This window comes from Chamaea fasciata, unplaced genomic scaffold, assembly GCF_029207755.1.
Source record: "Chamaea fasciata isolate MVZ Bird 193981 ecotype frontalis unplaced genomic scaffold, bChaFas1.0.hap1 SCAF_1, whole genome shotgun sequence".
Taxonomy (NCBI): domain Eukaryota; kingdom Metazoa; phylum Chordata; class Aves; order Passeriformes; family Sylviidae; genus Chamaea; species Chamaea fasciata.
The window spans coordinates 119,625,698-119,639,752 of record NW_027094086.1 but is presented as its reverse complement, the minus strand read 5'-3'; the positions used below and the strand labels follow the sequence as shown (position 1 = coordinate 119,639,752).

The following is a 14,055-nucleotide window of genomic DNA, read 5'->3' as shown; positions in this document are numbered from 1 at the left end:
ATTTCAGCAAGCTCACAGACTTCGCTATTTTCTTTTGTTGCTCAGCTTGGTTTGGCTTGGGGCGGCGGGGGAAGGGTAGATGCAATGGGGAGGGGATGTATGGAAATATTCCACTCCAAAGAAACCATCCTTCTCTTTTTAAAAATAAATACGATTTCGTGTTGTCTGCTGTAGACTGTTTCCAGCCCACCACTTTCCTTCGGCTGAATCAGTGACTAAAATTGACACCATCAATTCTGCCATAATTGTCAGTAAAATTTTATCTGTTTCGATATCTATCTATAAATACATATATAATCTGAGGCGCTAGTAAAACGCAACGGGTTGTATTTATTTGCCACGGGACATTTAAAAGGGAAAAAATACGAAAGTGAAGGCCAGGGAAGGAAAAAAGTGGATGACGTTAGAAATAACATATTTTGCATGGGCAATTGTCTCTAGCAGGGAATGTGAAATGAACGCCCTGGTAAGGCGAGCCTTCTCATAGGGGTTGTGGAAGCACACTTTTAGTGCTGGACATTTTCCGGTGGAGGCTAATTAACAATCTCAGTTTAAATGTCGCTGTCGGAGCTGATTTACATTATTGTCCGCGCTAAAGAACGTCGGACATTTTGGTTTGGTCCGAGTTCCCCAGCCCCGCCAGCGAGTTTTATTAAAACGGCGCTAGCTCGGCACCGTGCCCCTCTGCCATCCGAGGGGCTCCCTCCCCTCGGCACACTGCTAAGCACCAGCTCACCAAATCATGCCCGGAAGGGGGGAAGAAATCGCTACCCTCAGAGAAGCTATGGCATCTAGGAGCTGAGCCTGTCCATTTAGGATGGATATAAGGGCCAAATTTCCATCACCTGGGGGCTGCGTTTATAAAACCGTGGGTTTACCTTGACTCGAAAATAATATCTCTTCTCGCCTCACCTCTGCAGCTGCCCTAGCCCTGCTACATCTGCTGGCGAGATTCAGTGCACCGTGAAAGAATCTCTCCTCAATAATGTTAAAACATCACAAAATATAAAAGAATCAATATATTTTATTTGACAAAAAGTTAAATATCATTTCAACACAAGGATTTGGTCAGTAGGCCATGAGGTAACTGTTTCAAAATAGACAGTGTATGTTCTGCATCAACATAACTTCCCAGATTTTTTTTTAAATCGATACAAATTTACAATAACCAAATGTAGTTTTTTATAATGTATAATTTATTATCAATAAAATTAACCTTCATTACAATAACCATCAAATCATTCGATTAAAATTCAAACATAAACCATAGGTAGTTACCTTTTTCACATATACGTATAGCTCCGAAATCTGCTAACTGCTCACTGGTGCAAAAACAATATTTAAGCTAGTCTGTTTATTTACTTTTTTTTTAATATATAGATTATATATACAACCGACGAAGACAGTACTATATATATATCAACTGTGCATACTAAAATTACTTGCTTCATATTTTGAGAACCGTAACTCCCAGACAACCCGAACGAACGGTTTTTCTACCTTTTTTTTTATTATTTTGCATTGGGATATATATAATATATATATTTTACAATCAAAGGTTAACTGTCTAATTATACAGAAAAGACTTAATACACTACAGAGCTATACTCTATGCAATTTTTATAATAAACAACCTGAGTTCAAATTGAATTCTAGCTTACACCATTACATCCGGTACAGCACCCAAGCACATAAATTGAGTCACAAACATAATTACCACAATAAAACACAGTGTTCAAGTATTAGAGCAGAGATCTCTCTGCCACGCAAAGAGCGAATAAAATTAACTACGTAGACTAAACTATACAGTCCGTAAATAGTTGTGCATTATGAAAAGGTAGTTTTTTTTCTTTTTTTTTTTCTTTCGTTAACTGAAGAAACAGGTAGATTTATACAAGCCAGTTAAACAGCCTTTTCGTGCTAATGCCCCCTTTTTCTTTCCTATTAGAAAATTAAAAGTCTTACTGTACCTCTCCTGGCAATCTGGCCTCTGTGACTACCATTGTACAATCATAATCAGAATTTGCCAAGGGAAAAATGAGGCCTGGACCCAGACGCATTGCATGGTAGGGCTCGAGGGGATGATTTTTTTGTTTGTTTTAACTTTTTTCTTTTTTTTTTTTTTCTCTTTTACTTTACGCATTTTCATTTTAACCCACGTGTCGCCATCATTCGTCCTTCGCTCGATCTTTGTTGATTTTCTTCATTTTCATCCTCCTGTTCTGAAACCAGATTTTCACTTGTCTCTCTGTTAAATTGAGGAGTCTGGCCACCTCGTATCTACGGTCCCTAGTGAGATACATATTGAACAGAAACTCCTTCTCCAGTTCCAGTGTCTGATGCTTGGTGTAAGGGCACCGCTTTTTCCTGGTGGACCTTGCGTGGAGCCAGTTTGCAGCTGGATTATCTACAACGAAAACAACAGAACTTCAGGCTGAGGGGAGGGTGGGAGGTGGAGGGAGGGGGCTGGGAGGGAAATCCACGCAGAAACAGCCCATCAGGTGTCCCGGTATTCGTGTTTAGGACGTGGCTCTCATTTCCCCAGGCACAGAGGCTCGTGAGGCACAATGGACTCCAAAATACAGACACATGGGGAGGTCACACGCAACCCCACGCGGCAAAGCCCCGCTGCCTCCGCCTCCCTTCGCCTTTTTTATTGTTTAGAGACCACAATTTTAAAATGCTTTCTCCTCCTCTCTCTTCCTCTCTCTCTAACTCCCTCCCTCCTTCCTGGCCTCCCCACACCTCTGAGCGCCAGCCCGGAGAGTGACCAGCCAGATCAACATGTCATCGAAATTGTTTGTCTTTTTAATCTCTACCTTCTCCTGTGTCATCTCTGGCAAGACCCAGGGAGCTGGCGAGTTAATCTACAGCTGGCATAATTAAACCCTCGCCTTCTTAGGACTCTTATTCGCACGGCGTTAATCGCGATAGTAATCCCGAGGCGCTCTGCCACCAGTCTCGTAGTCCTGGGAGCATCCAGCCCCGGGGTTTTCCACCGAAAAGACGAAAGGGGGAGGGGAGGAACCAAGTCAACGGCGAGGTTTCTATTCTCAGCCCAGCAATAGCCGCTCCGGCCTGAGAGCCGTCTCAGAAAAGATCAGATTCACATCCAGTGCTTTCTAGGCACCCCTCTCCCCGGCGTCTGCCCACGCCTGGGAGCGCGGCGAGGCAGGAGGATGTGAGCACGTCCTGCTGAGTTTGCTGGGGTGGCAGGAGCAGGGATGGGCGGCTACTGCGTTTCTCTCGCTTTTTTTTTTTTTTTTTTTTTTTTTTTTTTTTTTTTTTTTTTAATGTTTGCTTAAGTTGCAGCTGTAGGGTGGGGTTTTGTTTTCCTTTCACCCTGGAAAGCCAGAGCCGTCCTAGATCCCGTTCGAGCCTGAGAAAGGCAGCGCTGGCTTCTGCAGATGGCAGACCCCGGCGGGCTGGCGCAGCGGCGGCGGCAGTGGCCAGTGCTCGGCCGCGTAATTTGCCCCAGCGCCTCGACACCTCCCCGCGGCCGGCGCAGAGCCCTGAAGTCCATTACCCTTGCCGTCCCACTTACTTGGATCGATCTGCGGTTTCTCTCCGTTTGCCTCACTTTCTCCATTGCTTTCAGAGAATGCGCCTTCGTGGCTTTGCTTATCCCTATCAACTGGAGGAGAACCACAAGCATAATCAGAGAGAGACAAAGTGTGAGTGTCAAACGTGGTACAGTCAGCCCTCCTGGCCGCCAGCGGTTCAGGTTTAATGCCGTAATGCCTGCTGGTAGGTAACCCGGGGAAAGACAAGGAGCCCGGCACAGGCTCAAGCCACGAACGCATGTACCTGCCGTCGGGCGGTGCCACGGGCGCCTGGTGGTGCGCGTAGGGGTGGTAGACGGCGGGGACGCCGCTGGCGCCGGCGGGGTGCGCGGGGCTCCAGGGGGGGCCGAAGACGGGCGCCTTGGGCTGGAAGCTGCAGGGGGCCAGCTCGGGGTGCTCGGCCAGCGCCGCCGGCCGCGGCGGCGGCCCCAGCGGGGCGGGGGCGTAGCGGGGCGCCGCCAGCTCGTCCCCCTCCGGCACCAGGAAGGAGTCCACGTAGTAATTGCTGAGGGTCCCGGGAGCCGACATGGCGGGCGGGCGGGTGGCGGCGGACCCGCCGCGGTTCGGGGCTGCGGGTTTCACGTAACAACTTGGTGCTGGCGGAGAAGTAGAGTCAGTAATAAGTTGAGCGCAGCGCAGGCGCCCATTGGCTGCGCCTGTCACGTGGCGGGGGAGCAGAACAATAAAGTATAAATCAGTCCGCGGGCTATTAATGGGTCAGTGTTTTCCAGCCATAATTTTTATAGCGAGGCCATATGTTTTTATGCAAAGGGATATTTGAGTTATACGGCGGGGTTTGTTTTAATTGCGGCCAACTGAGATTAAAAGATCAGATTCCATATTACAGCCCCCCTCCCCTCTTTCTCTCTCTTCCTCTGTCTCTCTCCCCTCTCTCTCTTTCTTTCTCTCTCTCTCTCTTTTTTTTTTTTTTCGTTTAAGCGGACTATTTTATATCAAAATTAATCATCCCATCAGTGGGTCGTGTTCTCCGCGAAAAAAAAATCCTGCCACCCTTGTGATCGGAGACCTTCACATAAAATGATACAATAACTGAAGCAATAAAAAGAGCAAAATAGTAGTTGCGGTATAGTGTATTTAAATATGCATTTATTATATTTCATAAGGAGTTATTGTTTCGGGAGCCACGGGGTTGTTATTAAGTCAGTAACTATGAGCGCGCTCATTTGCATCGCTGTGTTTCACAGCAGTAAAAATTTACGAGTGCTTGGAAAGGTTAAATTATACTATTGTGTTTAGTTTGGGAACCCACTGTAAATAATACCATTCCGTTCGGCTCAGAGCTGGCAGCAGAAAGTCAAATTCAACATATCCCCTTTCCCAAACCCCGGCGCAGAGCCGGCCCTCCTCGCCCGGCCGGAGAAGGACAGGGGCAGACGCCGGCTCGGTATTTACCCTGGCCAGCACCAAACTGCACTTCACCACCCCACCCCGCCGGGCATGGCGGCAGTGACCGAAACACCCTCCTCGTCCTCCCCGTTGCCCCTGCCCTTGGACCGGGAACCCTCTCGCCAGGCCGAGGAGTGGGGCCGGGGCTGGGCGGCGGTGCGGCGGCGGCCGGAGGGGAGCCGCCGTCCTGGCCGAGAGGGAAGGAAGGAGTGCGGGCAGAGCCGGGCGGCGGTATTTATCACCACAATTAATTCTTCAACTATGCAGGGAAGCAGCGGGGGGAAAGGGGAGAAAATGCCCCGTCTCCCCTCTGCCGAAAGGCACCCTGCTTCTCTGGGCGGCTATCAAAGAGGCGTTCGCAGTCGGCCGTCCTGCATTCTGGTGAATCAAATTTATGTTCAAATATAGTTATTTATTTGCTGGCACCTCCTGTGACTGCAGGACACACGCTAGCGGCATCGGAAGCCGAGCGGAGGGTTACAATCCTCCGCAGAAGGAGGGGAGGGTGCGCGGGGGAAAGTAAGAGGCGGCCAGATCCAAGTCCAGTGTTAGGAATTAAAGTAGTGGCTGAGCTCTTGGCAAACATGCCTGCGACTCCCTGGTTTCTCCCTGGCGGACATTCACGCTGTTTATCCCCGTGGCTGGCGAAGGAGCGCGGTCACTAAGATGCTAGGGGTACAAAAATCTCCGTGAGAGGCTCAATTTACTCGAAATATCTTGCATTGAAAATAGAGCCCAGCAAATGGTAGGGACGACTGAGTAATGATTAAAATCCTGTGTAAATATTGTGCATGCGAAAGTGTGGTTCTAATTAGTTTTGCATCGCTATGTGGGCTGTCTCTCTCCCTCTCTCTCTCGCTCTCCTTCTTTTCTTTTTCTTTTCATGTCTTCTCAACAGTTTAATCCGAAATCTTACAGAGGTCCCATTTTAACACCGCTCTCTTCCACAGTCAAAATTACGAAGGCCCATAATGAAACTATTATTCCCTATTAGAGTTCGAAAATCGTTGAACAGTTGCAAGATCTCAATAGACAAGGGGCCCGTTATTTTATAACAATTTTAAAAATGCAAATTAAGCTCTCTCGACTTTTTTTTTTCTCCCATTGTATAGACACTCTGTAATAGAAAAAATTAATTGTATTTCTTTCCTGGAAAGACGGAACTCCACGTCATTTGTATTTATTATTAAGAGTCAGCTGTGGTGAAATGTGATTGTAGAACTTCCTTTTTCCATTCAGAAAAAATAATCTTAGCTGCAGGAGTCCTGGATGTTTATATTCGAATTTGAGTTTTCAACTTTAGCAGCGGGTTTTATTTTTTTGGTTCCTCACCAAAACTAATAGCAAATGAATAACAATAACAATAGCGTTTAAAAGAACGTGACTGCATTTTTATTTCCCCTGTAAAACTCCGCATTTGTTCACTGCCAGCATCCAAGGGGCAGGAGAGGTTGTACAGAAAGCAAGAGGAGAAATACAGCAAATAATTGGACATTTTTCACGCGGTCACGTTGCTGATAATAACGCTGGCATATTCGACTCTTTTATCGCCGTTTTAGATCCATTTTCGCCCCAAGTCCTTTTTCATACGAGCCATGAAGGCGATTTCGCTTCGTCAATTTTGCAAATGACTTAAGGTTTTGAAGTCTTACACCTTCGGGGGCAAAAGACCCCAAACAGGGCAGAAACAGATATTGACATAAAAAATGCTATATGAAACCAGAATTTCCAAGAATGAAGCACTGCTGGAGCGATCGTGTCCCAATAAAAGTACTCCCTGTCCTCCATCCCAACATAACCGAACTAGCAGAGCTCCCATTCCGCTAGCTCCGACCCCCGGCTGCATCAGGAAGGATCCCGTCGGATTTTAAGCGGGGTGGGGGGCATCTGCAAGCGCTGCTTCATTAGCCACGCACCACGGAGGCGCGGAGAATACGCGGGCGCGGGGCAGGAATTCGCGGGCGTTGGCTATCTCTCCTGAACGGGAAGTTCAGGATCGCCTTTCCCCAGGGTTTCCTGCCACTGCAGACCTCTCTCACGGAACCAGTGGTGGTACGAAGCCAAGGAGGGGTTTTGGCACAGGGAAGAGAAAAAATGATTCAGAATTTAGAGGAAGCAGTCCAAAATCAGGATGAGGCGATTCAACTGGTAATCAAAAGGGCAGAGGCAAAAAGACGCCGTACAGGCACACACAGACACAGGCACTGCAAATACACTCCCCGAAATGTACACAGACCCTGCAGACAGCCCATCAGACCTTGTGTGTAGAGGCGAACACAAGCACTTAAAATTGACTGCAATGCAGAGCCCTGCTCCTGCCCCGGCCGGGGACGACTGCTTTTCTGAGGAGGGCCGAAATCCGCTATCCAAACTCATCTGAGCTCCTGCAGCCCAGCCTGAAGTTTCGAAAAAGTTTTTAGGTTTTACTGTCGTTATTTTTTTTAAGGCAAAAATAATCACGACCGCTAAAAAATAAATAGAAATAAATGAGCGACGAGTGAGATTTCTGTCCTTTTCCCCACCCTCCTTTCCTCCGCGAAGGGTGCCCCGCTCCGCGGCCGCCCTGGCGCTGGCTGCTGGCGGAGGGCCCGGCGGGAGCCCGCCCATCGCCCGCGGTCGCGCTGCGAACACAAAAGGCGGCGGCGGCGGCGACGGCGGCGGGCCCGGAGAGGTCGCTGTTGCCCGTTCCGCCGCCGCGGAGAGCCCGCACCGCAATCGTGATCGTAACCGAGGCCTTGCGGGCCGCAGGGCAGCTGGCGCCCCCGGGCAGCCCTGGGGTAGCGGGCCCGACGGCGGGGACACGGAGCCGGCAGAGCCGGGCGCCAGGCTCCGGCAGCACCAGCCACCACACCGCGGGGACCGAGAGCACCCCGGCGGGGCCGGTCACTCACCCCCGCCGCCAGCGGGTCCACCTGGCCGCGGGCGCTGCGCTCCGGGCCCTTGTTTTAGATGACGCCTGGAGCGGGGCAGGCGAATTGGATCTCTCCCCACCCCCTCCTCCAGGCATGCTTTCAGGTCTCTCGGTTTTTAATAAATCCAGATTGAAAAATAAAACAGCTATCCACCTCCCCCCCGGCCCTCCGAGCTCGACCCACGCCGGGCGGAATGCAAAAACGCACCTGACCTTGAATGCAGCCAACGAGATATATTAAAAACCCTCAAGCAGGCAGGGACTCGCTTAGGAGCTAGCTAACCTTGAAGAACTTGTCAAGCTTCCCCCCTCGGCTGCCGTGTTTATCTGAGGAATCAAAGGAGGCTCCGCTGCAGATGGGAAACAATGGCATTGGGACTTGACGCCTACAGTTCACTTCAGCGCTAAGATTTCTTCGGGTAGAAAGGACCCTCGCACCAAGCATACCTGGTGATGATATCAACTGAAGTAATTAAGGCAGTTTCGTGCTGTAGAGAGAAAGGTGGAGCCCCAACAACATGAAACTACCTAAACCACAGAGCAGTTCTCAGGCGCTAATTATTACTTTCCCCATTGCCGTGGTCCTTAACGCAAGGATCCCGCTACGAAAATAAAACCAGAAACGTGACTAAAACATCCCTCTCGCCCTCCCGCCCACCCCGCCGGCGCCCCTCCGCGCCCCCCGGCCAGCCTCGGGTGGGTTAATGAAAACAAGAGTAAAATATAATAACAACCACCCACACACGCGCGCGCGGGCAGCTTTCGCCTTTCCATGCAGATGTAATCGGGGAAAAAGGGCCGTGCACGACAATGTTACATCACGAAAAGCTAACGGCTCCCAAGAAGCCCGGGTTCAAAGTCTGCCCCCCCTCCTCCCGGCGTACATATACCCTTGCAAGGAAGCATTAGCTGTCTCTTTTCTTCCAGCCTTCCTTTTGCCTTCCCTTTGTGCAAGACCCTATTTAGCTAAACATGCAGCGAGGAAGAAGAGAGGATTTAAAAAAAAAAAAAAAAAAAAAAAAAAAAAAAAAGGCAGCCTGTGTGAAATAAAATAAGCTCTTCCACATGCAGCCAGGTAGGGAATAGCCTTGCCTGGAGGGGCCCGCTGGCAGGGAGGCGAGGCTGGGGTACCCCCCTCCCTCCCCATGAGCTCACCTTTACGATTTCTTCTCAGCCCTGATATAAAGCTAGAATTTTGTCAGCGTCCTGTGGAGTTAAAGATCTCCGCACACTTGTAGGTGTTCGATTAACAACAACAACAACAAAAATTAAAAAAGAAGTAGAAGAAAATAAATATATCGTTTCCCTACCCTCAAGAAATAGTAATTTGCTTCCTCAGTCTATGCAGTTCCTCAGTCAACTGAAACCACTCGTTCAAGACAGCAACAATCCAGATATACTAGCAAGTCATAAAACTGAACAAAAGCCGACAAACCTTAGAGCACCATCGCTATATGGCCCAGACAAATTACGACCGTCTAGGTAATATTTAAATAGATTCCTAAAGTAATTGCAGGGGTTTTAGGCAACTATTCCTGTTGTAAAAGTTCTTGAAGACATAAAGTAGAACCTGAGGATAAACAGTCACAAAAAGAGGTAAAATTAAAAGGATTCATTCCACTTTTTTTTTTATTCTTCTATGAGAACATAAACATCGTCTTTTTCACGCACAGCAGCATTACAATATTAATTTATTTCGATTTAAGGTAAGAACTAGATATAGCTAGAACTAACATTTATAATAATGATAGAATGCATTTGCTTAAAACAGTATCAGCATTTTAATAATAATAGACATTTATCCATATCTGTATTTATAGCTTTCCCCCTTCTTTTTTTTTTTAATATTTTAATTTTTTTTTCACCTATATGTTTGACCCTTTAATGCATGTGACTTCACAGTATAAAGGAAGATGAACATATTCTCCCTCACAATCTCAGACTCTGGCTCAGAAAGTCCATCTGATGTCCAGGATATATACTTTTCAGTGAAAATAGTGAGGAAAAAAGTGACTATTTTCTTCTCAAGGGGGAATTTCTGTGTGCTTGTCATGCGTTACCAATGGTAACGTTATATATAGACACAAAAGAAAACCACCAAATTCACATATTTAAGCAAAACTACATTAAGTAAATATCTACAACCAGCGAGAGAAATTCAGAGGTAAGTGTAATAATTTAGTCCATGAGTTAAACGAACTCTTTTATACCTTTAAAGAGAAGATATTTCATTTTCCTGGCCAAATTTAAAGCTGTAATATTGGCTTTTAAGGTAAAGTGTTATAAAAAAAAAAAAACAAAACCAAAAAACCCCCCAAACTAAACAATTCCTAACACCCGTTCCCGTGAAACCCTTTTAAAGGATGCCTGCATTTCATTATTTTAAGTCCCGCTTTTCGAAGGAAAAAAAAAGGGGGGGGGAGGGGGAGAAAAGGCAAACAGAGAAGGAGAAAGCTCCCAATATATAGAAATATGGCAATGCTTAAATTCTTCAATGTGCAGCTACGCACAGTCCAAGTTACAGCACTTATATTTTAAAAGAATGCACCTTTAACCAGGATTGTTTACTTTTCAGAGAGAGATAGGGGGAAACATATTTGCAGCTCCTGAAATGGTATTTTTTTGTGTTTCAAAGCTTAGAGGAACAAATTGGCCCCGGGAAAGGCTGAAGGAAGAGGGGAGGGTCACACACGGCATTTTGTGCTTTAGCGTGACTTTAGTCCGCCCACCCCCCAAAGTAGCTCTTAAGAGGTTAAGAACATATTGAGAGCGCCTAAAATCGTTAATCCATACAGGTGCGGATGAATACAGCCTAGGAAAATGATACTGGCTCTTTAAACCATAAAGATGTGTTTATAGGTTCATCAAGAGAAATTAAAGTTGGCTGTGAGCTCCCGAATCCTATTCTCTCTGTTCATTTTCTTCAGTTTCATTCTGCGGTTCTGAAACCAGATTTTAACTTGTCTGTCTGTGAGGTGGACTGTGCGGCTGATCTCTAGGCGACGCTCACGAGTCAGGTACATATTGAATAGAAACTCCTTTTCCAGCTCGAGAGTTTGATGCTTGGTATAGGGGCATCGTTTCTTTCTGCCACTTTTTGCCGTGAGCCAGTTTGCTGCATTTTCTCCTTTTGAATTGCCTAGTTTTGAGAGAGTAAAAAATGGACGTTACCATCGGATAGGAGGCAAAGAGCTGCGGGGGAGAGGGTGGAAGGAGCATCTGAGCGTGTGTCTGTGTCTGTGTGTGCGACGGGCTCACTCCGCCAGCTGCGGAGCATTGGAATGTGGGCTATCCTTGAGGGAACCGAAAGCTTCAAAACGGTTTCCCAAAGGTTTTGGATATGTCAGGGTAAGGACTGCCTCTGCTCAAAAACCTCCTGACAGTCTCTGGTGGGGCAGTGTGCCCCAGACTGTAGTGCATCTCCGACCCTCCAAAAAGAGCTCCTACCCTCTCCCTGTCGGCCATTCCGAGCCCTCTGGTACTGGGGGCAGTTGGGGAAGGGCCTGCAGTCTTATTTCCTTCCCCCCAGGCACCTGCTTCCAAAAAAACAAAGCCTCTGGATCCGGACTTGGTAAGTGTGCTACGGAGGTGGAAAACAAGGTGAGGTGGGGAGCCGGAGCCTCCCTGCTTTCAGCCCCTGCCTTTCCGGAGAGTTTCGCCATGGCCTTCTCTTTTCCAACCATTTCGGGGAAGAAAAAATACGGTCATAACAATAATAAAAACGTTTCGAGGTGATTTCTATCAGTGGAACTGTCTGGGAAAGAGGCAACACCAATCCCTTGATGGCTTAGAGTGGTTAGTGGTTTGGGGTTGGCTCTCTAACAGTTTTTCGCTGACCCTTTTCTTTTCTTTAAATACTACTTTCCAACGGGTCGCCTGAAAGGAGTAACAGGATGTCTGAAAGGCGGACGGACCGAAGCTCCTGCAAAGTCTGCCGTCCGGGGAAGGGGAGTTTTTTTTTTTTTTGCCGTGGGGACACGAATGGGAAATGAATAAGGAAATTAATAAATAACAGTTCTGTTATCTAGTGTGGATGCTGAAGGATATTCGCCGTGCATTCATCAGTCTAATTTGATAGCAGCTCATAGATGGCACATTTCAGCGCGGTTGTTATTCCGAAAAGCATTCTGGATCGTAAAATATAACTTACCGCGTTAATAGGTTTATTTATTGGCACTGCCTATTGCTTATTTTGGATGCTTTACAAACATCTCTGTTATCTGGTAGGCACCTTCACATCACGGGGGAGAGATTGATCTTGTTTTTCTATATGTTTTAGCAGCATGCAGGCTAAAGTTGCCCATAGAGGAGGCTCTAAGGGTTTTAAACTATAGGATGGACATTAATTTTTACGGCAACCCCATGCCCGAATATTACAAAGTTCAGAAGGTCAGTCTGAGCAGCGCTTCTTGGCAGCCCCGCGGGGCAGCTGGGATCTTCCTTTCGCATCTCAATGTCGCTATAATCCTCAACGACTATTTTTTTTTTCTTTCTTTCTTTTTTTTTTTTTCTTTCTCTTTAATCATCACTACCACCATCACCATCATCACCATCATCATTCGCTTACCTACAGGCTCTTTGTCGGGAGAAGCTTTGCTGCTCTCTGACGGAGCTGGAGAGAGCTCCTCTGCGGTGGAAGATGAAGCCTGAGTCTCGTCCTCCCTCTGGGAGACGCACGCCAAGGGGCTTGGAGAGCGTTCCTCATCCTCCTTCCTCCCCGCGTCCGGGACGGGAGGCAAAGATGGAGGCGTCTGGAAGCGGCCGGGGGGCTGCGGAGGGAAAGGGGCAGCCCCGGCTGGCCCCGCGCCGTAGTTCTTGGAAGTGCCATAAGCCTGGGAGAGGCGGAAGTAGCCCGGGACGGGGACCCCGCCGCTGCTGCTGGCTGGGCTGACCTCGGCACTCAGCCGGGGGAAAGGAGCGAGGTCTGTGGCGCCTGAGCCCTTGGGGCATTTCTCTGAGTCATAGAGGCAGTAGGAGCTCTCCTCCTTAATGCTTGGAGCGAAGGAGCACGAGGTGGCCTGCTGGCTCTCCGGCTCTTCCATGCGACAGGACCGGGGGGGATCTAGCCACACTTCCATCCCTGACACGTAGGAGTGCGAGCTGGGGACCATGCTTTGAGAAGTACCTTCATTGCGTTTGCCCAGCACGGGGAAAAGTCCGCAGCTTTGCAGCCCGTAGGACAGATCGGACGCCTGTGGCAGGTAGATACCACTGTTGGGATAGTAGCCGCCTCCGCCTCCGCCTCCGCCTCCTGCTCCCGCCGCTTCCCCTCTGCCCGAGCTGATCAGCGAGTCTACCAAAAAAGAGTTTGCAGCCGGGCTCTCGGAGCATGACATTGTTGTGGAATAATTTGGCGAAGGGAGCAGATAGCCCTTTCTGGCTGACATTTCTTGTGCAAAACATGCTGAATATGATGAGAGATACCCCCGCACCACGGCAGGAGCCCGCAGCCAATGGAAGCCCGGGCCTCCCCAGCAACCCCTCCCCGTCTGGTTTCGTATGCACAGAGCTGCTCTCAGGTCGACCTCTGAATTTGGAAGATAGATGTATATTAATGTGTAATATGGATTTCCATGCACACAGGCGCGCGCGCTTCCACCACATGGGCGAGCGCCTGCGCCCAGGCGGGAGCCGCACTCCCGGGAAGAGGAAGGGGAAGGGGAAAGGGAAGGAGCGGGCTGTGCTGGTCCTGGCTCCAAGTTTTGCTCCCTTCTTATCACACGCACCGCTATTAAATAGCCCGGCGGTCCTGATGTTTATTATACCTAGGCTGGAGCGGTGTCCAGATGAAGCTTTTACTGTCGCTCCTCTCTCCCCGTGGTTGGGCTTTCCCGCAGCAATGCCTGCTCACCTCCCTGCGCAGCCTATGTGTCACACGAAATTAATAAAGCCACGGCTCGCCCGGTGTTTTATGCTCAGCCTCTGCTCATTTTATTTGATTGTCTCGTTTTTTTAAGAAATAAAAGACGTGTTATTGTTTATCACGGATCATTTGAAACCGTAAAGGGGCCTGGTGCCTCTCGCGTTAAACTACCAAGGAAGGGGGCTGTTTGCAGCCTAACATCACCGCCACGACGCCAGGCTGGGCTTAATTTTCCTGGAGATAAAATGCTCGCCGCTGCGCTGAGGAATCTCTTAGGGAGCAATGCCACTCTGGGAGGATTGATTGTGCGG

General features: G+C 48.5%; 2 protein-coding genes across 2 annotated transcripts; both read right to left on the bottom strand.

The window, feature by feature from the left end:
• Positions 1–1,740: 1,740 nt before the first annotated feature.
• Positions 1,741–4,169, bottom strand: HOXA9 (homeobox A9). Its single transcript, XM_066195275.1, has 2 exons — positions 3,545–4,169; positions 1,741–2,407 (listed from the first exon to the last, which is right to left on the bottom strand). The coding sequence occupies exons 1-2, from the start codon at positions 4,089–4,091 to the stop codon at positions 2,169–2,171; spliced, it is 786 nt and encodes a 261-aa protein (XP_066051372.1). The 5' UTR covers positions 4,092–4,169; the 3' UTR covers positions 1,741–2,168.
• A 5,184-nt stretch (positions 4,170–9,353) lies between these two features.
• On the bottom strand, positions 9,354–13,268 carry HOXA10 (homeobox A10). The gene is made up of 2 exons (XM_066195239.1): positions 12,449–13,268; positions 9,354–11,020 (listed from the first exon to the last, which is right to left on the bottom strand). Exons 1-2 carry the CDS (start codon positions 13,266–13,268, stop codon positions 10,746–10,748), a joined length of 1,095 nt encoding a protein of 364 aa, XP_066051336.1. The 3' UTR covers positions 9,354–10,745.
• Between the last annotated feature and the right edge of the window lie 787 nt (positions 13,269–14,055).